The sequence below is a fragment of the Gadus chalcogrammus genome, unplaced genomic scaffold (genome assembly GCF_026213295.1).
Source record: "Gadus chalcogrammus isolate NIFS_2021 unplaced genomic scaffold, NIFS_Gcha_1.0 GACHA040, whole genome shotgun sequence".
NCBI classification, from domain to species: Eukaryota; Metazoa; Chordata; class Actinopteri; order Gadiformes; family Gadidae; genus Gadus; species Gadus chalcogrammus.
This window is the reverse complement of record NW_026613475.1, coordinates 86,430-112,250: the sequence shown is the minus strand read 5'-3', so window position 1 is coordinate 112,250 and position 25,821 is coordinate 86,430. Positions and strand designations below refer to the sequence as shown.

Below are 25,821 nucleotides of genomic sequence, written 5' to 3'. Positions count from 1 at the left end.
TTTCAAGGTGCTTTAATGGAGATCCAGTCTCCTTCCTGTCAACAGCTCAACATACAAAACCTCCTCAGGAACCTTTAAAAAACAGGGCGCCCCTGGAACACGACGCGGAACCACGCAGCAAAAATATCTTTATTCACCTCGGAAAGACTCCGGGTAGACCAGTACAAAGGAAACGGCCCCGGGCCCCTGGAACGGGGGGCCCCTGGAACGGGGGGCCCCTGGAACGGGGGGCCCCTGGAACGGGGGGCCCCTGGAACGGGGGGCCCCTGGAACGGGGGGCCCCTGGAACGGGGGGCCCCTGGAACGGGGGGCCGGGGCAAGGCAAGGGGGGTGTGTGTGTGTGTGTGTGCGTGTGTGTCCGGTCTCCCACCACTAGAAGCGCTGCCTGTAGTAGGGGGGGGGGCCGTAGTGCATGGGCAGGTCCATCATGTCCAGGTTGTGATTGACAGGCGGGGGCGGGTTGTTGAGGGGGGGCAGGTGGGGCAGCGGGGGGACGTAGGGGCCCGGGGCCATCCCGGGGGCCGCCCTGATCTGGTAGACCCTGCGGACCACCTGGGCGGGGGCGGGGGGGAACGGGCCGAGGTGGAGCCACATGGGGGGGTCCTGCACCGCCGGGGGGGGCGGCTGGACCCCCAGGTGGGGGCCCGGTTGGGGGGGGGGCGGGTTCTGCAGCGGGGGGGCAACGCGGGGCCGCTTGGAGACGGTGATCGCCTCGGGAGGGGGTCCCACCCGCTTACCTGAGGGATCTGGGAGACAGACAGACAGACAGACAGACAGACAGACAGACAGACAGACAGACAGACAGACAGACAGACAGACAGACAGACAGACAGACAGACAGACAGACAGACAGACAGACAGACAGACAGACACTGGGGTTAGTGGTCCTCCAGTCACCAGGAGGCTCCTGTTGGACCGGTGCCTAACATGCCCCCCTCACCGCTGCTCTGCTTGTTGAGCTCCGCCTCGCCCTCCTTCTGGATCTCCTGGATGATGCGCTCGTCATCTTGCTACACACACACACACACAAACACACACACGATTCGTCAACACAAATGAAATGTGTGCGTGTGTGTCTGCGTGTGCGTGTGCGTGTGTGTGTCTGCGTGCGTGTGTGTGTCTGCGTGTGTGTCTGCGTGCGTGTGTGTGTCTGCGTGCGTGTCTGCGTGTGCGTGTGTGTGTCTGCGTGTGTGTGTCTGCGTGCGTGTGTGTGTCTGCGTGCGTGTGTGTGTCTGCGTGCGTGTGTGTGTCTGCGTGCGTGTCTGCGTGTGCGTGTGTGTGTGTGTGCGCGCGCGCGTGCGTGTGTGCGTGTGTTACCGTGGGGTCCGTCCAGAGGGAGCACTTGCGGCAGTGGCGGCAGGGCGCCCCTGGCGAGCGCGCGTGCTGACAGAAGTGGTTGTAGCCCGTGATTGGCTCCCGGCACAGGTAGCACATGAAGCTGCTGCAGCGGCACGCCATGCGGTTACAGCCCTCCGACTTCACCAGCCCCAGGCCGCACCTCACACACAGCCGCACCCGGGCCGCCGTCATACGCTCCTCGCTGGGGACCAGAGACGCGTTAGGGGGACCAGAGGCGCGTTGGGGGGACCAGAGGCGCGTTGGGGGGACCAGAGGCGCGTTGGGGGGACCAGAGGCGCGTTGGGGGGACCAGAGGCGCGTTGGGGGGACCAGAGGCGCGTTGGGGGGACCAGAGACGCGTTAGGGGGACCAGAGACGCGTTAGGGGGTCTGGACCAGAGACGCGTTAGGGGGTCTGGACCAGAGACGCGTTATGGGGTCTGGACCAGAGACGCGTTATGGGGTCTGGACCAGAGACGCGTTATGGGGTCTGGACCAGAGACGCGTTAGGGGGTCTGGACCAGAGACGCGTTAGGGGGTCTGGACCAGAGACGCGTTAGGGGGTCTGGACTAGAGGGCTGCGGGCTGTCCCGAGGCCTGGGCTGAACCCTGCTGAGGGGCAGGAAGTGGATCTCTTCCACTTCCTGCCTCTCAGCACCAGGAAGTGAGAAGGCCGGTGGACCGCTCACAACAGGAAGCGCCACCGGCCACGGGACGCAGGAAGCAGCCGGCAGCGCTGCTTCCTGGCCCGTTGTCCGGGGAACCGAAGAGTTCACAATAAGAAGGGGGGGGGGGGGGGAGACCACACCGAGGGTAGGGTCAACAGGGAGCGGGGGTCAACAGGGAGCGGGGGTCAACAGGCAGGGTTTCCCCAGGTTTGATCAATCCAAATTTAATCCAAAATCAAAATCTTTTTTTAGACTTTTTTAAGACCACTTCAATAAAAATTAAGACCTACTTCGCACCCATTAAGCAGTCGTAAAACGCGGTCGTGCATATGTTATTCATGTTTTTTTGGAACATATGAAACATTCATGTCAATACATTAATGAATGTGCCAAAGGATAAGTGTGCACTCACCAATCAAAGAGCCAAACTGAGGGCCAAACTGAGGGCCAAACTGAGGGCCTAACTCAAAGCCTAGAGGCCTGATGTCTCTTAAGACAATGTACCCAGAAATGATAATAAAAGATTAAAAAAACAATACACAAAGTGACGGTGTGAAAGTGTAGCTGTATTTTTGGTTTAAATATCAAACTTTCAACACACAATATAAAATATAAACAAACAAACTCTTTTCAAATTGCTGTAGTTTCTCAGCATTCAAATTTCCTCAACCATTTCAATGAATCCACCACTTGCCTCGTTGACCTCTTTTACTAACTCCTTCGTAATGTATGGAGCCAGCCCTAACCCTAACCCGTCCACAGACATGGTGACTAATGTATGATAGTAAGCATTATTGGCCCTTAACACTAATATTCGGAAACAACACTGCCTCAAAAGGATATTGGCCTAAGCAACACCAGTAGAGGCTATACTTTTCCCTGAACTTTTAAACGTTGCAAACGTGCAAAAACATAATTATATATTTATGTGGCATTCAGTCCAATGCTTAAAATATATCTGTGGCATTCAGTAGGCCAATGCTGTGGTAAAAAGTGTGTAAAGTATGACCAAGTGTTTCTTTCTGTTCAATAGATAGAACTTTATCAATCCCCTGTAGGAGAAATTTGTTAATGTTTGTCCCTATAAAACAATAATGGCAACAAAAAATAAAAAATACAAAACATGACGGTAACTCTAAAGTCAAACCGTCCAATCTGAAGGCTCTACTTAACCACTCCCCCTACTCACTTCCAGCAATGCAAAGCGAACAGAACTGAGGTGGGGAGGGCGTAGCTTAAAGAACCCATGCCATTCTATTTCATGATGCTTTAATATAGGTATTAGTGGGCCACAAACACAGTATTCAAAGACGTCCCCGAAATTCAGCCGTGGTGCAGAGTTACAGTCACTCCGAAACAGTCGCACATTGAGCTTCCCCCAAACGCGCTGTTTCGGTGGGCGGGTCAAGGAGGGGGGTGGGGGTGTGGCCCTGAGCAGCTTGTAGCCACTGACAGTACCATGCGCTCTGTTTACGGTGGGCGTGTCAAGGCAGGTCAAAGAGGGGGGTGGGGGGTGTGGCCCTGAGCAGCTTGTAGCCACTGACAGTACCATGCGCTCTGTTTACGGTGGATGTATCGCAATGGCTCGTAGAAACCCATATTATACATAGATATCTATATCATATAATATATAATATATCTTATCACCTGGCCCTTGAGCAGCTTGTAGCCACAGTACCATGCGCTCTGTTTACGGTGGATGTATCGCAATGGCTCTTAGAAACCCATATTATACATAGATATCTATATCATATAATATATAATATATATTATCACGGCCAAAAGCTGTGTGAGCCTCCAGACGATAGGTTATTATGAATCTCAAACGACCACGTCTACTTCAGATTGATGTGGAAGTGGAAGAACCAGAGACGTCGGAGAACCCGACGAAGTCCTTTGTGATTCATAATATCGTCTGGACGTGCACACAGCTTTTGGCCGTGATAATATGTATTATTTGATATAGATATCTATGTATTATATGATATTATTTAGACATAGAGCAGAGCTCCAGGACTGTAACGCAAGTGTTGTACACTTCCTTGTTATTTGGATAACCGTTCTGCTGTTGGTGTTATGGCGCATAACACGTCGGACTCTCGTCTCTGGTATTTCTACAACTAGACCCGTAGTGGGGGTTATCTCAGCCATGGTTGAGAATGAATTGGGGGAAAGGAACTTTGGACGTGTTATGCACCCTAACCCTAACCCTAACCCGCGGCTACCCTGAACAGGGAGCGGGGGTCAACAGGGAGCGGGGGTCAACAGGGAGCGGGGGTCAACAGGGAGCGGGGGTCAACAGGGAGCGGGGGTCAACAGGGAGCGGGGGTCAACAGGGAGCGGGGGTCAACAGGGAGCGGGGGTCAGGTTGCGGGTGGGTGGGTGGGTGGGTGGGTGGGTGGGTGGGTGGGTGGTGGGTGGGTGGTGGGTGGGTGGGTGGGTGGGTGGGTGCGTGTGTGCGTGCGTGCGTCTTACAACAGCACCCTCATACGGATCTCATCCCTCTCCAGGACCTGGTCACATGTCTTCCCCACGTGTTGTTTCCACTGAACATGGCACTTCCTGCAGCTCTCCTACACACACACAGAGACACACACACACACACACACACACAGAGGCACACACACACACACAGAGACACACACACACAGAGACACACACACACACACACAGAGGCACACACACACACACACACACACACAGAGACACACACACACAGAGACACACACACACACACACAGAGGCACACACACACACACACAGAGAGACACACGCACACAGAGACACACACACACACACACAGAGACACACGCACACACAGAGACACACGCACAGAGACACACACATGATTCATTAAATGGGGCAGGGTTAGTGTACGTCCATGCCCCCCCCCGCCGCCCCCCCCGCAGGCTGTCTGGCTGCTGCAGGATAAACCACGCTCTCGTCTGGGTGTGGCTCTCAGCGCTCACTGCAGAGAGCAACGCGCGCTCCGTTGCCTAGCAACAGCAACTCAATGCCACATCACCCCCCCACATCTGTGAAGGACATCTGGGTCACAGTCTAACACACACACACACACACACACACACACCTTTCTTAGAGCAGCATCTGAAGGCGTGTGGCGGTCTGAGTGCCCCCCACTCTCCGCATGCTAAACCTTAGCTAAGTGGCGCCGCCATGAATATTTGAGGCGCTCATCCAGTATTGACTACGGTGGCCCATGGCGCTGGAAGCAGCGCTCCATCATCCATGTCACCATGGCAACCTGCTGACCTCGGCAGGAAGTGCCATGGAGCCTTCTTCTTCCTCAGGAGAAGCACGCCATCTTCCCCTTTCGTGCGTGCATGCATGCATGTGTGTACACAGCAGCACGTTAACAGGAGTCAATGGAACCTTTCCACATAAAACATGTAAAAGCTGTTTGTGTCCCCCCCCCCCCCCCCCCCCCCCCCCCCATCCCACATGAACTGGTCAGCCGGCCCCTCCTCAGAGCACTCGGCCCGGCGATACACAAGGGGCGAGCAGGAGAGAGGGCGCCGGAGGGAGAGAACAGCGTGGCTGAGGTCGCCCCCTGCTGGTGAACCAGAGCAGCAGGCGTCAGCCAGCAACCGCCACACAGCCTCACTGACAACCTCTTATAGTGCGGCCAGAAATACACTGCGCCAGGCCACGCCCACTTTCAAATGCACCTGTGCTGGGTGTGGGCGTGGCCTGGGTGTGGGCGTGGTCTGGGCAGGGCGTGTTTGACATGCGAGGGCTTTAACAATGCTCTGACTCAGGCAGCAATGGTCAGTATTGGATCTGATAGACAACAACTCATCCATGGAAGGTATACCCTACCCCCCGCTATGAGAACAACCTACCCCCCGCAATGAGAACAACCTACCCTACCCCCCGCAATGAGAACAACCTACCCTACCCCCCGCTATGAGAACAACCTACCCCCCGCTATGAGAACAACCTACCCTACCCCACGCTATGAGAACAACCTACCCTACCCCACGCAATGAGAACAACCTACCCCCCGCAATGAGAACAACCTACCCCCCGCAATGAGAACAACCTACCCCCCGCAATGAGAACAACCTACCCCCCGCTATGAGAACAACCTACCCTCCGCTATGAGAACAACCTACCCTACCCCCCGCTATGAGAACAACCTACCCCCCGCTATGAGAACAACCTACCCTACCCCCCGCTATGAGAACAACCTACCCTACCCCCCGCTATGAGAACAACCTACCCTACCCCCCGCTATGAGAACAACCTACCCCCCGCTATGAGAACAACCTACCCCCCGCTATGAGAACAACCTACCCCCCGCTATGAGAACAACCTACCCTACCCCCCGCCATGAGAACAACCTACCCTACCCCCCGCCATGAGAACAACCTACCCTACCCCCCGCCATGAGAACAACCTACCCTACCCCCCGCTATGGGAACACCCTACCCTACCCCCGCTATGAGAACAACCTACCCTACCCCCGCTATGAGAACAACCTACCCTACCCCCGCTATGAGAACAACCTACCCTACCCCCCGCTATGAGAACAACCTACCCCCCGCTATGAGAACAACCTACCCCCCGCTATGAGAACAACCTACCCTACCCCCGCTATGAGAACAACCTACCCTACCCCCCGCTATGAGAACAACCTACCCTACCCCCCGCTATGAGAACAACCTACCCCCCGCTATGAGAACAACCTACCCCCCGCTATGAGAACAACCTACCCCCCGCTATGAGAACAACCTACCCCCCGCTATGAGAACAACCTACCCTACCCCCCGCCATGAGAACAACCTACCCTACCCCCCGCTATGAGAACAACCTACCCTACCCCCCGCTATGAGAACAACCTACCCTACCCCCCGCTATGAGAACAACCTACCCTACCCCCCGCTATGAGAACAACCTACCCTACCCCCCGCTATGAGAACAACCTACCCCCCGCTATGACAACAACCTACCCCCCGCTATGACAACAACCTACCCTACCCCCCGCTATGAGAACAACCTACCCTACCCCCCGCTATGAGAACAACCTACCCTACCCCCCGCTATGAGAACAACCTACCCCCCGCTATGAGAACAACCTACCCCCCGCTATGAGAACAACCTACCCTACCCCCCGCTATGAGAACAACCTACCCCTCGCTATGAGAACAACCTACCCCTCGCTATGAGAACAACCTACCCTACCCCCCGCTATGAGAACAACCTACCCTACCCCCCGCTATGAGAACCTACCCCCCGCTATGAGAACAACCTACCCTACCCCCGCTATGAGAACAACCTACCCTACCCCCCGCCATGAGAACAACCTACCCTACCCCCCGCTATGAGAACAACCTACCCCCCGCTATGAGAACAACCTACCCTACCCCCGCTATGAGAACAACCTACCCTCCACCATGAGAACAACCTACCCTACCCCCCGCTATGAGAACAACCTACCCTCCACCATGAGAACAACCTACCCTACCCCCCGCTATGAGAACACCCTACCCCCCGCTATGAGAACACCCTACCCTACCCCCCGCTATGAGAACACCCTCCGCTATGAGAACAACCTACCCTACCCCCCGCTATGAGAACACCCTACCCCCCGCTATGAGAACACCCTACCCCCCGCTATGAGAACAACCTACCCTACCCCCCGCTATGAGAACACCCTACCCCCGGCTATGAGAACACCCTACCCCCCGCTATGAGAACAACCTACCCTACCCCCCGCTATGAGAACACCCTACCCCCCGCTATGAGAACACCCTACCCTACCCCCCGCTATGAGAACACCCTCCGCTATGAGAACAACCTACCCTACCCCCCGCTATGAGAACACCCTACCCCCCGCTATGAGAACACCCTACCCCCCGCTATGAGAACAACCTACCCTACCCCCCGCTATGAGAACACCCTACCCCCGGCTATGAGAACACCCTACCCCCCGCTATGAGAACAACCTACCCTACCCCCCGCTATGAGAACAACCTTCATACAGTGGTCCCCTTAATGCTCTGATACATTCTGGATAAACCCCATCGCCGTCGTTACTGTACTGCCCGTCCCACCTCCTGGCATCCTCCATGACACACGCTTCCTGTTCCCCCCCCCGCCTCTCTCTCTCTCCCCCCCCCCCCATCACTTCTGCAGCAGCCCTTATTTGGCAGCACCAGACCGGAGCGGCCGTTCTGATTGGGAGGCTGCAGTGAGTGCATTGTGTGTGTGCATACGGTCGTGTGTGCGTGCATGCGGTCGTGTGTGCGTCCATGCGGTCGTGTGTGCGTCCATGCGGTCGTGTGTGTGTATGCAGTTGTGTGTGCGTGCATGCGGTCGTGCACATTTGTGTGTGTGTGCAGCATGGTAACGTAAGAGGTAAGAGGTAAGAGGGGGGGGGACAGGGGAGAGATGACTAGAGAAGAAAGATGAGAGCAGAAAAGAGTGAAATGACTGGGCGCTCCGCCCGACGCCCCCAGAGCCCTACCGACGCCCCCAGAGCCCTACCGACGCCCCCAGAGCCCTACACCCGCCCCCAGAGCCCTACACCCGCCCCCAGAGCCCTACACGCGCCCCCAGAGCCCTACAGACGCCCCCAGAGCCCTACAGACGCTCCCAGAGCCCTACACACGCCCCCAGAGCCCTACACACGCCCCCAGAGCCCTACAGACGCCCCCAGAGCCCTACAGACGCCCCCAGAGCCCTACAGACGCCCCCAGAGCCCTACACCCGCCCCCAGAGCCCTACACGCGCCCCCAGAGCCCTACAGACGCCCCCAGAGCCCTACAGACGCCCCCAGAGCCCTACAGACGCCCCCAGAGCCCTACACGCGCCCCCAGAGCCCTACACGCGCCCCCAGAGCCCTACACGCGCCCCCAGAGCCCTACACACGCCCCCAGAGCCCTACACACCCCAGTGCAGCGCTCAGACCGGCAGCGTGGCCACAGAGCATGGCGGCTCCAATGGCAGACACTCTAAAGCCTTCACAGCTAGGAGGAACACACGCCTAATGAAATCCACATGTGTTATTTTTCAGAGTGTGTGTGTGTGTGTGTGTGTGTGTGTGTGTGTGTGTGTGTGTGTGTGTGTGTGTGTGTGTGTGTGTGTGTGTGTGTGTGTGTGTGTGTGTGTGTGTGTGTGAAAAGGGGAGAGAAAAGAGAAACTGGGTCAAATGATCTAAAGCACATTTGAAATGGAGAGAGGGGAGGGGGGGGGGGGGCGGTGGGACTGAGCTAGACCAATCACAAGCCGGGCAAAGACAACGGTGGAAAGAGTGGAATGCAGGTCCTACCAAGGTCCAAGGAGCGCGGGCAGAAGGTGGGCGGCTTCCAGGAAGTGTGTCAGTTACATAATGTAGTCCCGCCCCTCCCTGTTCTGGCAACCAACCAGCTGCATGGAATTACAGTACTACAACTGTATAGAGTGTGTGTGTGTGTGTGTGTGTGTGTGTGTGTGTGTGTGTGTGTGTGTGTGTGTGTGTGTGTGTGTGTGTGTGTGTGTGTGTGTGTGTGTGTGTGTGTGTGTGTGTGTGTGTGTGTGTGTGTGTGTGTGTGTGTGTGTGTGTGTGTGTGTGTGTGTGCCGGGGGAAGCGCCCTGCTCACAGCGACGCTGTCCTGGGTCACTCTAATACCAGCTCTGCTCCCTGGGGGGGGGGGGGGACCACCTCAGGAAGGACAGATTACCTCCAACTAAAACCAAAGACATCTGGATGCTTCTCACTCTGTGTGCCGCCTCCTTTCATTCCAAGTATGGGCGTGTGTAACAAAGCACTGCAGCCATGCAGGTTCACTGGTGGAGCCCTGAGGGTGAACCTCTGGCGCCACCTACAGGCCAAATCCACCCAGAGAGTCGCACATGGGCAGAAGGCAGGAGGCCTGCACATGGGCAGAAGGCAGGAGGCCTGCACATGGGCAGAAGGCAGGAGGCCTGCACATGGGCAGAAGGCAGGAGGCCCGCACATGGGCAGAAGGCCCGCACATGGGCAGAAGGCCCGCACATGGGCAGAAGGCAGGAGGCCCGCACATGGGCAGAAGGCAGGAGGCCCGCACATGGGCAGATGGCTGGAGGCCCGCACATGGGCAGATGGCTGGAGATTGGGGAATTTAAATTTTTTACATCTGTAGAAAATATTACTGAAAGATTCAGAAAGGCTTCATATTTTGTTGCTGAATGTTTGCGTTGTTTAAACCACTGTTGATGCCATCTTGGGAAGGGCACCCTCTAAAATGACCTGGATTAATAAAGGATTAGTATTATTAGTGCTACTAATACGGTCAAAGTTAGCCCACAGTTCTCTCCCTTTGGTTTCCCCGTTCTGTGAACTCAGCTCCCTGAAATTACAAGATAAGGAGCACTTTAAAACGCTGATGGCAGATCTGGGATCAGCGATGAAGAACAGATCTGGGAGTGTTCCTCCCTCCATACATTCCTCAGACATGGGGAGGACAGGTTAGGAGGGGGGGCCTCAGAGGGGGGGCGCCCATCTCCCCTCTGAACGCTGCCGTCCCTATGAAGGTAGCGTCGTCACGGGAACCCCTCATCAACAGAGTCAGTCAGTCAGTCAGTCAGTCAGTCAGTCAGTCAGTCAGTCAGTCAGTCAGTCAGTCAGTCAGTCAGTCAGTCAGTCAGTCAGTCAGTCAGTGTGTACCTTGCGACAGCGGGGGTTGGGGCAGCTGAACAGAGACATGGCCTTGTCCAACAGGGCAGGGAAGTTGCAGAAGGGACACCTGCAGAGAGAAGGAGGGGAGGGAGGAGGAGACGGGTGAAGGAACATCAACAGATCCGTGAAGGCTTTGAATGGACACCGTGGTTAAGGCCCCCCATCACCCAGTGGTCCAGCGCTGGGATCATCCCAGTCCCCCCCATCACCCAGTGGTCCAGTGCTGGGATCATCCCAGTCCCCCCATCACCCAGCGGTCCAGCGCTGGGATCATCCCAGTCCCCCCCATCACCCAGTGGTCCAGTGCTGGGATCATCCCAGTCCCCCCATCACCCAGCGGTCCAGCGCTGGGATCATCCCAGTCCCCCCCATCACCCAGTGGTCCAGTGCTGGGATCATCCCAGTCCCCCCATCACCCAGCGGTCCAGTGCTGGGATCATCCCAGTCCCCCCCATCACCCAGTGGTCCAGTGCTGGGATCATCCCAGTCCCCCCATAACCCAGTGGTCCAGTGCTGGGATCATCCCAGTCCCCCCATCACCGAGCGGTGCAGTGCTGGGATCATCCCAGTCCCCCCATCACCGAGCGGTGCAGTGCTGGGATCATCCCAGTCCCCCCATCACCCAGTGGTCCAGTGCTGGGATCATCCCAGTCCCCCCATCACCGAGCAGTGCAGTGCCTGGATCATCCCAGTCCCCCCCCCCTCCCCCCCCGGCCGGTCTCCTGCCGTCATAGTGAGGTCAAAGGGCACCATGGAGTCTCCTCCAATAGAAGGCTGCGTCCACGCCATCATGGCGTCCTTACCGTACGAGCTCGTCGGCGCAGGTGGCGGCCACGGCCTCCTCAGCCTGCCTCTCGTAGTACTTGATCAGGATGTTCTCCGGCAGAACCTTCTCCAGCTCACACACCGGGTAGGAGCAGGGACACCCCCCCGACATGCAGCTGAGCTCCGACTGCACACACACACACACACACACACACACACACACACACACACACACACACACACACACACACACACACACACACACACACACACACACACACACACACACACACACACACACACACACACACACACACACACACCTTATGACATCAGAACTAGATATCTGCGTCCCAGCACCGTGTTCCAACGGGTGCTTCTGAGGAACGTGTAGTGCGTGTAGGTGCGTGTAGGTGTAGGTGCGTGCAGGTGTGTGTAGGTGTATGTGTAGATGTAAAGGCCTACCTGTCCAGAGCCGAACACGGCCTCCTGAGCGTATTTGACCAGGCACTCTTGGCAGAAGAGGTGGCCGTCGGAGCACTGAGTCATCTTCTCGAAGGCAAACTCTCCGAAGCAGCAGCCGCACTCGATGAGCTGTCCGTCCTGGGGGGAGGGCAGAGTCAGCCGCGGGCCAGAGGTATGGAGGGGGGGTGAGGGACCTTAAAGCCTGCATGCACGTTGTGCAGAGATGCTCCACATTACAGCTCAGGCCTATCCCTGTAGGGGCTAGGGGGATCCCTAATCCGATGCCTCAGCCCCATCTTCATACATGTGGAACAACAGATGTCTGGTGTCCGGCACCAGTACAGGCACCAGTACAGGCACCAGTACCAGTACAGGCACCAGTACAGGCACCAGTACAGGCACCAGTACAGGCACCAGTACCAGTACAGGCACCAGTACCAGTACAGGCACCAGTACAGGCACCAGTACAGGCACCAGTACCAGTACAGGCACCAGTACCAGTACAGGCACCAGTACAGTACCAGTACAGGTACCAGTTACCATATGTTGTTTCTTACGACACATGTCGACATTGAAAGTCGCTCTGGATGAAAGCGTCCGCTACATGCCCTCAATGTAAAGGTAAAGGTAGGTCCAGCTGAATGGAGCTGCACCGATCACTGAGCCTGATGAAGCGTCTGCTACATGCCCTCAATGTAAAGGTAAAGGTAGGTCCAGCTGAATGGAGCTGCACCGATCACTGAGCCTGATGAAGCGTCTGCTACATGCCCTCAATGTAAAGGTAAAGGTAGGTCCAGCTGAATGGAGCTGCACCGATCACTGAGCCTGATGAAGCGTCTGCTACATGCCCTCAATGTAAAGGTAAAGGTAGGTCCAGCTGAATGGAGCTGCACCGATCACTGAGCCTGATGAAGCCCTGAGGCTACGATGTTGCCAATAGCCTCGTTATTGATACAGTTAGGGTTGGAATACAGTTGGTTTCTTTATGTGATATCTAGGTATACATATGGACATGTTAATACAGCCCTGTGTGTCGAATAGTTAGAAAGAAGGTCATGGACGGGCGATACTGAGTAGAGCGCTTTGATTTAAAAAGAAAAGGAAAGGCCTTCCAGAGAGTCGGCTGAGAGGGAGCATACAGTAATACAGCGTGCACCTCACAGAGCAGCCAGCCATGGTCAACCCATCCTCACCATCTTGTACTCGTCCTCGTTGACCTGCAGAGCCAGCAGGAAGTCCTCATGCTGTGAGGAGAAGAACCACAATCAGACCGCCATCAGGAAGGACAGGAACACGATGCTGGGAGACCAGGGGGAGACCAGGGGGACACCAGAGAGAGACCAGGGGGAAACCAGGGGGTGCCCCCAGGGAGAGACCAGAGGGGGACCAGGGAGAGACCAGGGAGACACCAGAGAGACACCAGAGAGACACCAGGGAGAGACCAGAGGGAGACCAGAGAGAGACCAGAGAGAGACCAGAGAGAGACCAGAGAGAGACCAGGGAGAGACCAGGGGTGCCACCAGAGAGAGACCAGGGAGAGACCAGGGGTGCCCCCAGGGAGAGACCAGGGAGAGACCAGAGAGAGACCAGGGGGAGACCAGGGGGAGACCAGGGGGAGACCAGGGGGAGAGAGGAGAGAGTGAGGGAGGGAGTGGGGGAGTGAGGGAGAGAGAGAGTGAGTGAGGGAGAGAGAGAGAGTGAGTGAGAGTGAGTGGGGGACTGAGTGGAAGTGAGTGTGAGTGTGAGTGAGTGGGAGTGTGAGGGAGGGAGGGAGGGAGTGAGGGAGGGAGGGAGTGAGGGAGGGAGGGAGCTGGGGTCACCTCCGCGGACTCCTTGGCCCTCCGCTGGTAGAAGGCCAGCTCGGCCTGCAGCGAGGGCTCCAGCGTCCCGTAGGTCCGGAAGTACCGCCGGTCGTTCTCCAGGAAGTACATCCTCTTTTCCAACTTCACATTGCCTGGGGAGAGACACAAGGAGGGTGAGACAGGTGGAGAGACACGTGGAGGGTGAGACAGGTGGAGAGACACGTGGAGGGTGAGACAGGTGGAGAGACACGTGGAGGGTGAGACAGGTGGAGAGGAGACACGTGGAGAGACAGTTGGAGAGGAGAGACAGGTGGAGAGACAGTTGGAGAGGAGAGACAGGTGGAGAGACAGTTGGAGAGGAGAGACAGGTGGAGAGACAGTTGGAGAGGAGAGACAGGTGGAGAGACACGTGGAGGGAGAGACAGGTGGAGAGACAGGTGGAGAGACAGGTGGAGAGACACGTGGAGGGTGAGACAGGTGGAGAGACACGTGGAGGGTGAGACAGGTGGAGAGACAGTTGGAGAGGAGAGACAGGTGGAGAGACACGTGGAGGGAGAGACAGGTGGAGAGACAGGTGGAGAGACAGTTGGAGAGGAGAGACAGGTGGAGAGACACGTGGAGGGTGAGACAGGTGGAGAGACAGTTGGAGAGGAGAGACAGGTGGAGAGACAGGTGGAGGGGAGAGACAGGTGGAGAGACAGATGGAGGGGAGACAGGTGGAGAGACAGGTGGAGGGGAGACAGGTGGAGAGACAGGTGGAGGGGAGAGACAGGTGGAGGGAGGGGGAGAGACAGGTGGAGGGAGGGGGAGAGACAGGTGGAGGGAGGGGGAGAGACAGGTGGAGGGTGGGGGAGATACAGGTGGAGGGAGGGGGAGAGACAGGTGGAGGGAGGGGGAGAGACAGGTGGAGGGAGGGGGAGAGACAGGTGGAGGGAGGGGGAGAGACAGGTGGAGGGAGGGGGAGAGACAGGTGGAGGGAGGGGGAGAGACAGGTGGAGGGAGGGGGAGAGACAGGTGGAGGGAGGGGGAGAGACAGGTGGAGGGAGGGGGAGAGACAGGTGGAGGGAGGGGGAGAGACAGGTGGAGGGAGGGGGAGAGACAGGTGGAGGGAGGGGGAGAGACAGGTGGAGGGAGGGGGAGAGACAGGTGGAGGGAGGGGGAGAGACAGGTGGAGGGAGGGGGAGAGACAGGTGGAGGGAGGGGGAGAGACAGGTGGAGGGAGGGGGAGAGACAGGTGGAGGGAGGGGGAGAGACAGGTGGAGAGTGAGACAGGTGGAGAGTGAGACAGGTGGAGGTGAAGCAGCAGCTCAGCACCCTGGTTCAGTACCCCCCAGTGGCTGCTGTACCCCCGTCCCCTGAGGTGACCCCCTCCCGAGATGCTGCTGCTGTACTGCACCGTGCTCAAACTGGAGGTCCACGTAGCAGCGCTCTGACGCAGTCCTACTCCGCCGTCTCTTCCCCGGGGGGTCTCCAGAGTCCTGCCACTTCTTCAGAGCTCCACATAAGGCCTGGGGGACAGGGGGGCAGGGGGGCAGGGGGGCAGGGTCAGGACAGAGTCTCCAGAGGTACCCCGGGTCCACAGAGACCCAGACATCCCCAATAGGTAACAGGCAGCCAGGGAGAACCTGGTCCAGCACTGTGGACTAGGTGGTGGACCAGGTGGTGGACCAGGTGGTGGACCAGGTGGTGCCCCATCCCAACCCCTGGGGAGCAGGGCAGAGCTCCACAGAGACAGGCCACTGCTCATGTAAAGGACAGGTCACCCACTGTCTGCAGGCCTCAGCAGCGCCCCCTGGGGCCTGCGTGGCGAGCCTACCTTGCGTGTGATTGCATAGTGTCCCTTGAGTGCGTTGAGGACCCACTTGAGGTCCTGGCAGCTGAGCATCCTGAAGTCGGCCATCAGCAGGTCAGTGGCCTGCATCAGGGCCTCAGGGGGCACGGCGCCCAGACGGCTGAGGTCGAACAGGTCCTCCGTCACCTAGCGGCACACGCACCATCAGCTACCTACAGGCCTCCACCCTCCCAGCCCATCAGCTACCTACAGGCCTCCACCCTCCAAACACTACACGCACCATCAGCTACCTACAGGCCTCCACCCTCCCAGCCCATCAGCTACCTACAGGCCTCCACCCTCCCAGCCCTACCACACCATCAGCTACCTACAGGCCTCCACCCCCAGCCCTACCTCACCATCAGCTACCTACAGGCCTCCACCCTCAGCCCTACCACACCAACAGCTACCTACAGGCCACCAGCCCCAGCCCTACCACACCATCAGCTACCTACAGGCCTCCACCCTCCCACACCATCAGCTACCTACAGGCCTCCACCCCCAGCCCTACCACACCATCAGCTACCTACAGGCCACTAGCCCCAGCCCTACCACACCATCAGCTACCTACAGGCCTCCACCCTCCCAGCCCTACCACACCATCAGCTACCTACAGGCCTCCACCCTCCAAACACTACACGCACCATCAGCTACCTACAGGCCACTAGCCCCAGCCCTACCACACCATCAGCTACCTACAGGCCTCCACCCTCCCAGCCCTACCACACCATCAGCTACCTACAGGCCTCCACCCTCCAAACACTACACGCACCATCAGCTACCTACAGGCCTCCACCCCCAGCCCTACCACACCATCAGCTACCTACAGGCCTCCACCCTCCCAGCCCTACCACACCATCAGCTACCTACAGGCCTCCACCCTCCCACACCATCAGCTACCTACAGGCCTCCACCCTCCAAACACTACACGCACCATCAGCTACCTACAGGCCTCCACCCTCCCAGCCCTACCACACCATCAGCTACCTACAGGCCTCCACCCTCAGCCCTACCACACCATCAGCTACCTGCAGGCCTCCACCCTCCCAGCCCTACCACACCATCAGCTACCTACAGGCCTCCACCCTCCCACACCATCAGCTACCTACAGGCCTCCACCCTCCCAGCCCTACCACACCAACAGCTACCTACAGGCCTCCACCCTCCCAGCCCTACCACACCATCAGCTACCTACAGGCCTCCACCCTCCCAGCCCTACCACACCATCAGCTACTTACAGGCCTCCACCCTCCAAACACTACACGCACCATCAGCTACCTACAGGCCTCCACCCTCCCAGCCCTACCACACCATCAGCTACCTACAGGCCTCCACCCTCCCAGCCCTACCACACCATCAGCTACCTACAGGCCTCCACCCTCAGCCCTACCACACCATCAGCTACCTACAGGCCTCCACCCTCCCAGCCCTACCTCAGCCCCCCCCCACCCTACCTCAGCCTCCTGCTCTCCAGACTCCAGCAGGATGCTGGTGGGGGCGGGGGGAGCGGCCTGTCTCCTGGGATAGGCTGGGTTCTCCAGCAGCATGTTACAGATCCTGATGGGATAGGGACAGGGTCAGTACACACACACACACACACACACACACACACACACACACACACACACACACACACACACACACACACACACACACACACACACACACACACACACACACACACACACACACACACACACACACACACACACACACACACACACCAGTGCTGCAGAAGTCATCCTTACACATTCAGGTCGGTGACATTGTTCTGCTGGATGAGTTCAGCCACATGGTCGCTCTGCACATCAGGGAAGAGATCCAGCTGGAGAGGACAGGATTACTGACACCATGTACACCACCAGGTTCACCCACTGCACCCCACCCAGTGGGCGTGGCCCCCGGTCCACTAACCCTCTGAAGGGCCCCTCTGGTCCATTAACCCCCTGAAGGGCCCCTCTGGTCCACTAACCCCCTGAATGCCCCCTCTGGTCCACTAACCCCCTGAATGCCCCCTCTGGTCCACAAACCCCCTGAAGGGCCCCTCTGGTCCACTAACCCCCTGAAGGGCCCCTCTGGTCCATTAACCCCCTGAAGGGCCCCTCTGGTCCATTAACCCCCTGAAGGGCCCCTCTGGTCCACTAACCCTCTGAAGGGCCCCTCTGGTCCACTAACCCTCTGAAGGGCCCCTCTGGTCCATTAACCCCCTGAAGGTCCCCTCTGGTCCACTAACCCCCTGAAGGGCCCCTCTGGTCCGCTAACCCTCTGAAGGGCCCCTCTGGTCCGCTAACCCCCTGAAGGGCCCCTCTGGTCCACTAACCCTCTGAAGGGCCCCTCTGGTCCACTAACCCCCTGAAGGGCCCCTCTGGTCCACTAACCCCCTGAAGGGCCCCTCTGGTCAACTAACCCCCTGAAGGGCCCCTCTGGTCAACTAACCCCCTGAAGGGCCCCTCTGGTCCACTAACCCCCTGAAGGGCCCCTCTGGTCCACTAACCCTCTGAAGGGCCCCTCTGGTCAACTAACCCCCTGAAGGGCCCCTCTGGTCCACTAACCCCCTGAAGGGCCCCTCTGGTCCACTAACCCCCTGAAGGGCCCCTCTGGTCCACTAACCCTCTGAAGGGCCCCTCTGGTCCACTAACCCCCTGAAGGGCCCCTCTGGTCCACTAACCCTCTAAAGGGCCCCTCTGGTCCACTAACCCCCTGAAGGTCCCCTCTGGTCCACTAACCCTCTAAAGGGCCCCTCTGGTCCACTAACCCCCTGAAGGGCCCCTCTGGTCCACTAACCCCCTGAAGGTCCCCTCTGGTCCACTAACCCTCTAAAGGGCCCCTCTGGTCCACTAACCCCCTGAAGGGCCCCTCTGGTCCACTAACCCCCTGAAGGGCCCCTCTGGTCCACTAACCCCCTGAAGGGCCCCTCTGGTCCACTAACCCTCTGAAGGGCCCCTCTGGTCCACTAACCCCCTGAAGGGCCCCTCTGGTCCACTAACCCCCTGAAGGGCCCCTCTGGTCCACTAACCCTCTGAAGGGCCCCTCTGGTCCACTAACCCCCTGAAGGGCCCCTCTGGTCCACTAACCCTCTGAAGGGCCCCTCTGGTCCACTAACCCCCTGAAGGGCCCCTCTGGTTCTTCTGGCCTGCTGCTACTCACCACTCCGGCCATCAGGGCTCTGACGTGGGGCGGCAGCTCGGGTCGGGCCCCCCCAGGTCCGTCCTGCGGCGCTGAGGGGCCCGGCCTGGCGTCCTCCAGCCTGGGAATGTCTGCTGGGGCCGGGGGGGGCGGCACCGGGGGGGGCGGCACCGGGGGGGCCGGCAACACGGGGGCCGCTGGAGCCCTGGCTGGGGTCGGGTTTGCAGCCGGAGCCAGAATGAAATGCGCCTGCCTGAGGATGGGGGGTCTGGGGCGGACCAGGGCGGCGAGGGGGGCCCCGGCCTGGGGGGGGGCGCTGGGGGCCCCGGCCTGGGGGGGGGGGTTGAGCTGGGCCTCCCCGGGGGCCTGGCTCCCCAGCCTGATACGGTGGCCCACCTCAGGGGGGCCCAGTCTCTCTGGGGCAGCGGCTATCAGCACCGCCGGGGGGGCCGCAGGTCTGACCTGGGGGGCGGGGGGGGCCGCAGGTCTGACCTGGGGGGCGCGTGGGGCCGGGGCCTGGGGTGGGGCCTGGGGTGGGGCCTGGGGTGGGGCCTGGGGTGGGGCAAATGTGTGCACTGTCGCCACAATGTGGATAGGGCCCCGCCCGCGGGGCTGGGGCAGGGCAGCCGGGGGCCCCGTGGGGGGGCCGGGCACAGTGGGGCCCTGCAGCATCCCGGGCTGCGGGGCGGCGGCCAGCTGGCCCTGGGCCCCTCCCATCTGGATCCGCTGGGTCTGGGTGGAGGCGCTAGAGCTAGCCTGAGGGCTGTGGCGAGCGGCGCTAGTGCTAGCGGTGCTAGTGCTAGCCTGAGGGCTGTGGCGAGCGGCGCTAGTGCTAGCGGTGCTAGTGCTAGCCTGAGGGCTGTGGCGAGCGGCGCTAGTGCTAGCGGTGCTAGTGATAGCCTGAGGGCTGTGGCTAGCGGCGCTAGTGCTAGCGGTGCTAGTGCTAGCCCGAGGCCTGTGGCTAGCGGTGCTAGTGCTAGCGGTGCTAGTGCTAGCGGTGCTAGTGCTGGCCTGAGGGCTGTGGTGAGCAGTGCTAGTGCTAGCAGCGCTAGTGCTAGCGGCGCTAGTGCTGGCCTGAGGGCTGTGGCGTGGCTCCGTGTGTTCTATGGAGTCATGGCGGGTCCGAGGGGCAGGCGGCCGTTGGGGGGCCCCCGAGGTGCCCGAGGTGCTTGGAAGGCGGGCGTCATCCCAGATGCTGGAGGTAGAGGGGGTGACCGGCGTAGGGGGCGGGGCCTCCACCTTAATGAGGCGGGCGGTGACGGCACGCGAGCCGGAAGGGCCCGGCTGCTCCGCCGAGGCCGGGTTAGGGCCTCGCAGCGGGTGGAGAGGGAGGTCGCCACACCAGGGGGCGGCCGGGCGGATCAGGTGTCTTCGTGACGGAGTCAGAGACTGTTCAGGGAGTCACAGGGAGACAGAGGGAGTCACAGGGAGTCACAGGGAGACAGAGGGAGTCACAGGGAGTCACAGGGAGACAGAGGGAGCCACAGGGAGACAGAGGGAGTCACGGGGAGCCACAGGGAGACAGAGGGAGCCACAGGGAGTCACAGGGAGACGGAGGGAGTCACAGGGAGTCACAGGGAGACAGAGGGAGTGACAGGGAGACAGAGGGAGTCACAGGGAGACAGAGGGAGTGACAGGGAGGCAGAGGGAGTCACAGGGAGACAGAGGGAGTCACAGGGAGACGGAGGGAGTCACAGGGAGTCACAGGGAGACAGAGGGAGTGACAGGGAGACAGAGGGAGTCACAGGGAGACAGAGGGAGTCACAGGGAGGCAGAGGGAGTCACAGGGAGACGGAGAGAGTCACAGGGAGTCACAGGGAGTCACGGGGAGACAGAGGGAGACAGAGGGAGACACAGGGATTCACGGGGAGACAGAGGGAGACAGAGGGAGTCACAGGGAGACAGAGGGAGTCACAGGGAGTCACAGGGAGACAGAGGGAGACAGAGGGAGACAGAGGGAGTCACAGGGAGACAGAGGGAGTCACAGGGAGTCACGGGGAGACAGAGGGAGACAGAGGGCTTCACGGGGAGACAGAGGGAGTCACAGGGAGGCAGAGGGAGTCACAGGGAGACAGAGGGAGTCACAGGGAGGCAGAGGGAGTCACAGGGAGACGGAGAGAGTCACAGGGAGTCACAGGGAGACGGAGGGAGTCACAGGGAGACACGGGGAGACACAGGGAGACAGAGGGAGTCACGGGGAGACAGAGGGAGTCACAGGGAGACAGAGGGAGTCACAGGGAGGCAGAGGGAGTCACAGGGAGACAGAGGGAGTCACAGGGAGGCAGAGGGAGTCACAGGGAGACGGAGAGAGTCACAGGGAGTCACAGGGAGACGGAGGGAGTCACAGGGAGACACGGGGAGACGGGGGGAGACACAGGGAGACAGAGGGAGTCACGGGGAGACAGAGGGAGTCACAGGGAGACAGAGGGAGTCACAGGGAGTCACAGGGAGACACGGGGAGACAGAGGGAGTCACAGGGAGACAGAGGGAGTCACAGGGAGTCACGGGGAGACAGAGGGAGTCACGGGGAGACAGAGGGAGTCACAGGGAGTGACAGGGAGACAGAGGGAGTCACAGGGAGGCAGAGGGAGTCACAGGGAGTCACAGGGAGACGGAGAGAGTCACAGGGAGTCACAGGGAGTCACGGGGAGACGGAGGGAGTCACAGGGAGACAAGGGGAGACGGGGGGAGACACAGGGAGACAGAGGGAGTCACGGGGAGACAGAGGGAGTCACAGGGAGACAGAGGGAGTCACAGGGAGTCACAGGGAGACACAGGGAGTCACGGGGAGACACGGGGGAGTCACAGGGAGACAGAGGGAGACAGGGAGTCAGGGGGAGAGACAGGGAGACAGAGGGAGTAACAGGGAGACAGAGGGAGTAACAGGGAGACAGAGGGAGTCACAGGGAATCAGAGGGAGACACAGGGAATCAGAGGGAGACACAGGGAGAGAGAGGGAGACACAGGGAGAGACAGGGAGACAGGGGGAGACACAGGGGGAGACAGGGAGTCAGGGGGAGGGACCTCACACTGGGATTCTATTGGACCATTATGTGACCGAAGGACCAAAGAGGCAGATGACTGATAGAAGGGTTAGGGTTAGGGTTAGGGTTCCTCAGAGAGAAGGACCTACCTCAAGGATGCGGACGTCGTCGTCTGTGTCTTCGGGGATCAGCACGGGGCGGCCCAAGACCAGGTTGAGCGGCTCGTCGTCCGAGTCGTCAGAGATGGTGATGAACTCCTTCCTCCGCAAGCGCCGGCCTGGGGAGGAACAAGGAGGTCATCCTGAATGTTAAACAGCGGGTATTGGTTGAGGCATGAGGCCCAGGCCTAACTAATGCCGCTTTTCCACCGGGGGTAGGCTTCGGACCCAGCCCGCCTCAGCCCAGTAGTGAGGGCGCGGTATAGCCCAGCTCAGTTACGGCTCGCGGCTCCACAGCCGACAGTACCCTGGTGGTAGGGCGGGGTTTAGGCCGGATGGCGATAGCCGCGGCAGCTACGTAAGCATCGTGACCTCATAGCAACCCGACACAGTGTAGCCTGCTAAAAAATCCAAGGAAAAATAATAATGCGCACAATGAAAAAAAAAGAGGTGGAAATGGGCCATAAACGGTCTTGTACTGTAAACAGTGTTTATGACATCTTCAGACTCAAATCTGAAGTCTGCTCGGATCAAGCCCAGTTGTTGCGGTAGGACAGGTAAACATAGTTTAAATAATAGTAGATAACGCAACTAAATGGAGAAAGTATCAGCAGTGCCTTTCCAAATGTCGTCAAATCTTAAAACGTCAGCCCTCACAGTAAAGCAATAAACTAAATGATACCCCAAGGTTTAGATGAACGAGCATACAGCAATGTATCCAAAGTGACGTCAGTCACCACGCTACACCTTCTATTGGCCAATAAGGTAGGGTATGGTAGGATTAGGTTAAGTGTTGGAAGAGGCGGCCTTCCCATTAAGCGCTCACCTTGACTGCGGTGGACGTTGAAGCTCGCCAGGTGAATGACGTCGTCATCCCCTCCGCCTGCTCCGTCAGCCATGGGGTGAAGTGAGGGACGTGTTCCTGAAGCGGCTCACACAGCTCGTCTCCACAGCTCAGTCACCATCTGCCCGCATTAGACCCATGTGAGCCGTTAAACATACTGAGACTATCGCCCCATACATGTCCTTTTAATGGTCTGGTAACACCAACTGCCTACTTTATGGTAGTACTGGAAAACCTTTTGTTTCACTTACCGTTAACAGTCGTACTTGGTACAAGGATAATTATTTTACTTATAAGGAACCCATCCTAGCCTGGTTACAGACAGACAGACGGCTCAGTTTAAAGTGTATAAAGTTAGTCTCCTTGGTGACAGTCGCTAGACTCACAGATAAAGCTTAAACTTGTGTGTCTTTCCTCTCCCTGATGACGGCTAAAGTAAACCCACACGCTCAGAGACTTCAGATGGGAGCTAACGCTACCTGGCGAGCTAACGGTAGCTCAACGTGAGCATGCAAACCGAAAGCTATCTCTGGAGAAGCTCGTGGGCGGAAAGGGAGAATGAATTCATGCTGACGTCGATACAATAAATGGATGGTACTTTCCAGAAGAGTTTAGTATAGATTTGGACAGACGCGGAAACGAAAACAAACTCCCCCAGCGCTAGCATCACAGGCTACCGTACAGCTAGCATCACAGGCTACCGTACAGCAGAGTCGTCGGCTCCGAGGCTTCACGTCTCGAGCGGTGTCTGTCTGGCGCTAATTGGACGCGCGACGTGTGGGTTGTATGGTGCGTTCCAGGCAACCCGTTTCCCGTGTTTTCACAACCGTCTACCCGTGAAAGTGCCTTGGAACGGCAGTCAAACCGGCAACTCACTAGCCGTGAACTCGTACCAGATCGATGTTCTCCAAGTTCCTGCTCGTAACTGACGGGCTAAAAAGTGTCCCTGGAACGCAGCATTAAATTCATCGGTTGAAACGTTGAATCCACCTGACCTCCGATCACCTGAGCTCAAGTGACGCCAGCTCACCGTTCACCACGGACAGTAACAATAATAACACCGGCGGAATGCCAGATTACCCCGTGGACCGTGGTGTAAACATTACATGTCACTCACCGTCACGACCGGAATAAAAGCACCTTTCACCTGATTAATCAGGTGATTAATCGGGTGAATAATTGGGTGATTAATCAGGAGCTCTATGTGCTCAGAGCCAGAGATTAGAGCTCTTGTTTTTACCTCAGCTGATCACAGCCGGGAGCTGCCAGCTCAGGGTGAAGGAAACTCCACAGCCGACGGACCCCTGCCTTTATAGACTGAGACTAACTACTACTACTAACTATCCGCTGAAGAGAACTATACAACATGTACATTACCTTGGTTTACAATACCGGACAGCCAATGCGCCAAAGAGCCTCACGTCTACATTCTTCGGAAAGGGAAACAAACTGCCAAAACAGAGTTGTTGGCCGCGTCACCGGAACCCCGAGGGCCGCTGGGAGATGTAGTCCAACGGCTCTCAGTAGAGTGCGCTAGCGAAGTGGCTCTCAACTGGAGTTACGCGTACCCCTAGGGGTTATTTAGAGTACTGCAGGGGTTAGGCTTGGTGTTTAAATTCTGAAAGCTAGACAAAAGAAAATCTAGAAAATGGAGTTGTTGAAATGTAAATCTGAATACAGAGACGAGAATCTGTGAAAAAGAAAAGTGCATCCAGAAACACAAAAATGTCCTCAGTTTAGGAGGAATATATTAGACTGTGATGCACCTCTACCTGCTCTGACCCTGGAGGGGGCCCCCTCTAACGGCTCTGACCCTGGAGGGGGTCCCCTCTACCGGCTCTGACCCTGGAGGGGGCCCCCTCTACCTGCTCTGACCCTGGAGGGGGTCCCCTCTACCTGTTGTCATGGCTACCAGAGAGGACGCTGGCGTTGTTTGTTCGCCGCTTCTCTGATCACGACTTTTTTCGATTTTTGTGACTGATAAAATAGTTTTCCTGTGCTTTTTTTTCACTTTTATTTTTTCATTTTTAACAAACTATTGTCACGAGCCTTTCCAGTTTTTTGGGACATTGATTTTTAGCCTCACCGACGTTGTTAGTTGGGTAGTTAGGCATCTAGCATTTTTTGACGTCTTCCAACTGTCAATATTGCCTCACCGGGAAAAGAGCCATCTGGTTCCAACAACAACCTATATCGCCTTGCCGGACAACTTTCAGCCACTTGCCTCCCGATCCCTGCTAGTGGGTCCCCCCTCTCTCATCTATTGAGTGGCGGCTAACGCTAGGCTGCTCCGTCGGTCAGACCTGATCACATCGATCCTCCTCACTTTGTATGGTTTCCCCACAGTCAGTCTTTTCCCTGGTCCATCTCCTCCTGTCTTGCCGTGGGTAATCCTGGTCTACACTGCTGTCATCCATCTCTGTGCACCGGGCCCGCGGCTAGCCGCTATCGCTGAGCTGTTGCTCCCTTCGCCCGGCAGCATCATGCTCAGCTATTCGCCTGCACAGCTGTTTGGTATGTTCAACTACTCCCTCCCATCATCCATCTCAGTCATCAAACAACTTGGACTCCTACGTCGTCGCCGTTACATCCACAGGAGCTCCCGCCGTAGATTTGTTTTGTCCCAGCACGGTCTCTGCGTCCCATTCACCCGGTCAACTGCACGCTCCGTCACGCCCCTACCGCGTCATCAGGACTCAGCTGCTTCCGGACCTTTCAACGCTGCCGTTAGGCAGCAGCTCACCAGGCAGGTGAGCTCCCCTCTGTCCTCCCGCACAGCTATCCTGACTAACCTCAGACCTCTCCAACCTGCCCCGATCCCACCCCCCTCTGGCTGTGTCAACTTTGCCCTCCTCAACACTCGTTCACTCACCAATAAAGCCCCCATCATACATGAACTCATCCTTGATAATAACCTCGACCTCCTTCTACTTACTGAAACCTGGCAACAACCCAATGAATTTTTCTCCCTCAACCAAGCATCTCCCCCTGGTTTCAGCTACATCGCCAAACCCCGCCCCTCTCGCCGTGGAGGTGGTCTCGCCGTCATACATAAAGAGACCTATTTGATTAAAGAACTCACCCTCCCTTTAGTAATATCATCCTTTGAATTCATTGCTTTTAAAGCCCCCTCCGCCACAACAGTTATCCTCATCTACCGGCCACCCAAACCTAATCCC

General features: G+C 58.0%; 2 protein-coding genes across 2 annotated transcripts; both read right to left on the bottom strand.

Moving 5' to 3' along the window:
* On the bottom strand, positions 1-18,786 carry rnf216 (ring finger protein 216). Its single transcript, XM_056584948.1, has 14 exons — positions 18,678-18,786; positions 17,279-17,355; positions 16,985-17,087; positions 15,516-15,677; positions 15,096-15,207; positions 13,718-13,851; positions 13,091-13,141; positions 11,898-12,035; positions 11,471-11,619; positions 10,656-10,734; positions 4,481-4,578; positions 1,318-1,540; positions 941-1,010; positions 1-746 (listed from the first exon to the last, which is right to left on the bottom strand). Exons 1-14 carry the CDS (start codon positions 18,687-18,689, stop codon positions 373-375), a joined length of 1,782 nt encoding a protein of 593 aa, XP_056440923.1. The 5' UTR covers positions 18,690-18,786; the 3' UTR covers positions 1-372.
* LOC130378009 (mucin-5AC-like) lies at positions 18,689-24,006 on the bottom strand. The gene is made up of 5 exons (XM_056584950.1): positions 23,536-24,006; positions 22,625-22,763; positions 21,790-21,917; positions 18,987-20,045; positions 18,689-18,787 (listed from the first exon to the last, which is right to left on the bottom strand). The coding sequence occupies exons 2-5, from the start codon at positions 22,695-22,697 to the stop codon at positions 18,689-18,691; spliced, it is 1,359 nt and encodes a 452-aa protein (XP_056440925.1). The 5' UTR covers positions 22,698-22,763; positions 23,536-24,006.
* Positions 24,007-25,821: the final 1,815 nt, after the last annotated feature.

Excerpts from the sequence above, each read along its gene's own strand:
- LOC130378009 (XM_056584950.1), bottom strand. The coding sequence starts at position 22,697 with ATGGCTGACGGAGCAGGCGGAGGGGATGACGACGTCATTCACCTGGCG. Across the intron at positions 20,046-21,789 it reads ACGACGTCCGCATCCTTGAG|TCTCTGACTCCGTCACGAAG; the intron begins GTAGGTCCTTCT and ends CTCCCTGAACAG. Across the intron at positions 18,788-18,986 it reads AGCTCAACCCCCCCCCCCAG|ACATTCCCAGGCTGGAGGAC; the intron begins GCCGGGGCCCCC and ends CGGCCCCAGCAG.
- rnf216 (XM_056584948.1), bottom strand. Across the intron at positions 15,208-15,515 it reads ACTATGCAATCACACGCAAG|GCCTTATGTGGAGCTCTGAA; the intron begins GTAGGCTCGCCA and ends CCTGTCCCCCAG. Across the intron at positions 12,036-13,090 it reads ACGAGGACGAGTACAAGATG|GACGGACAGCTCATCGAGTG; the intron begins GTGAGGATGGGT and ends CCCTCCCCCCAG.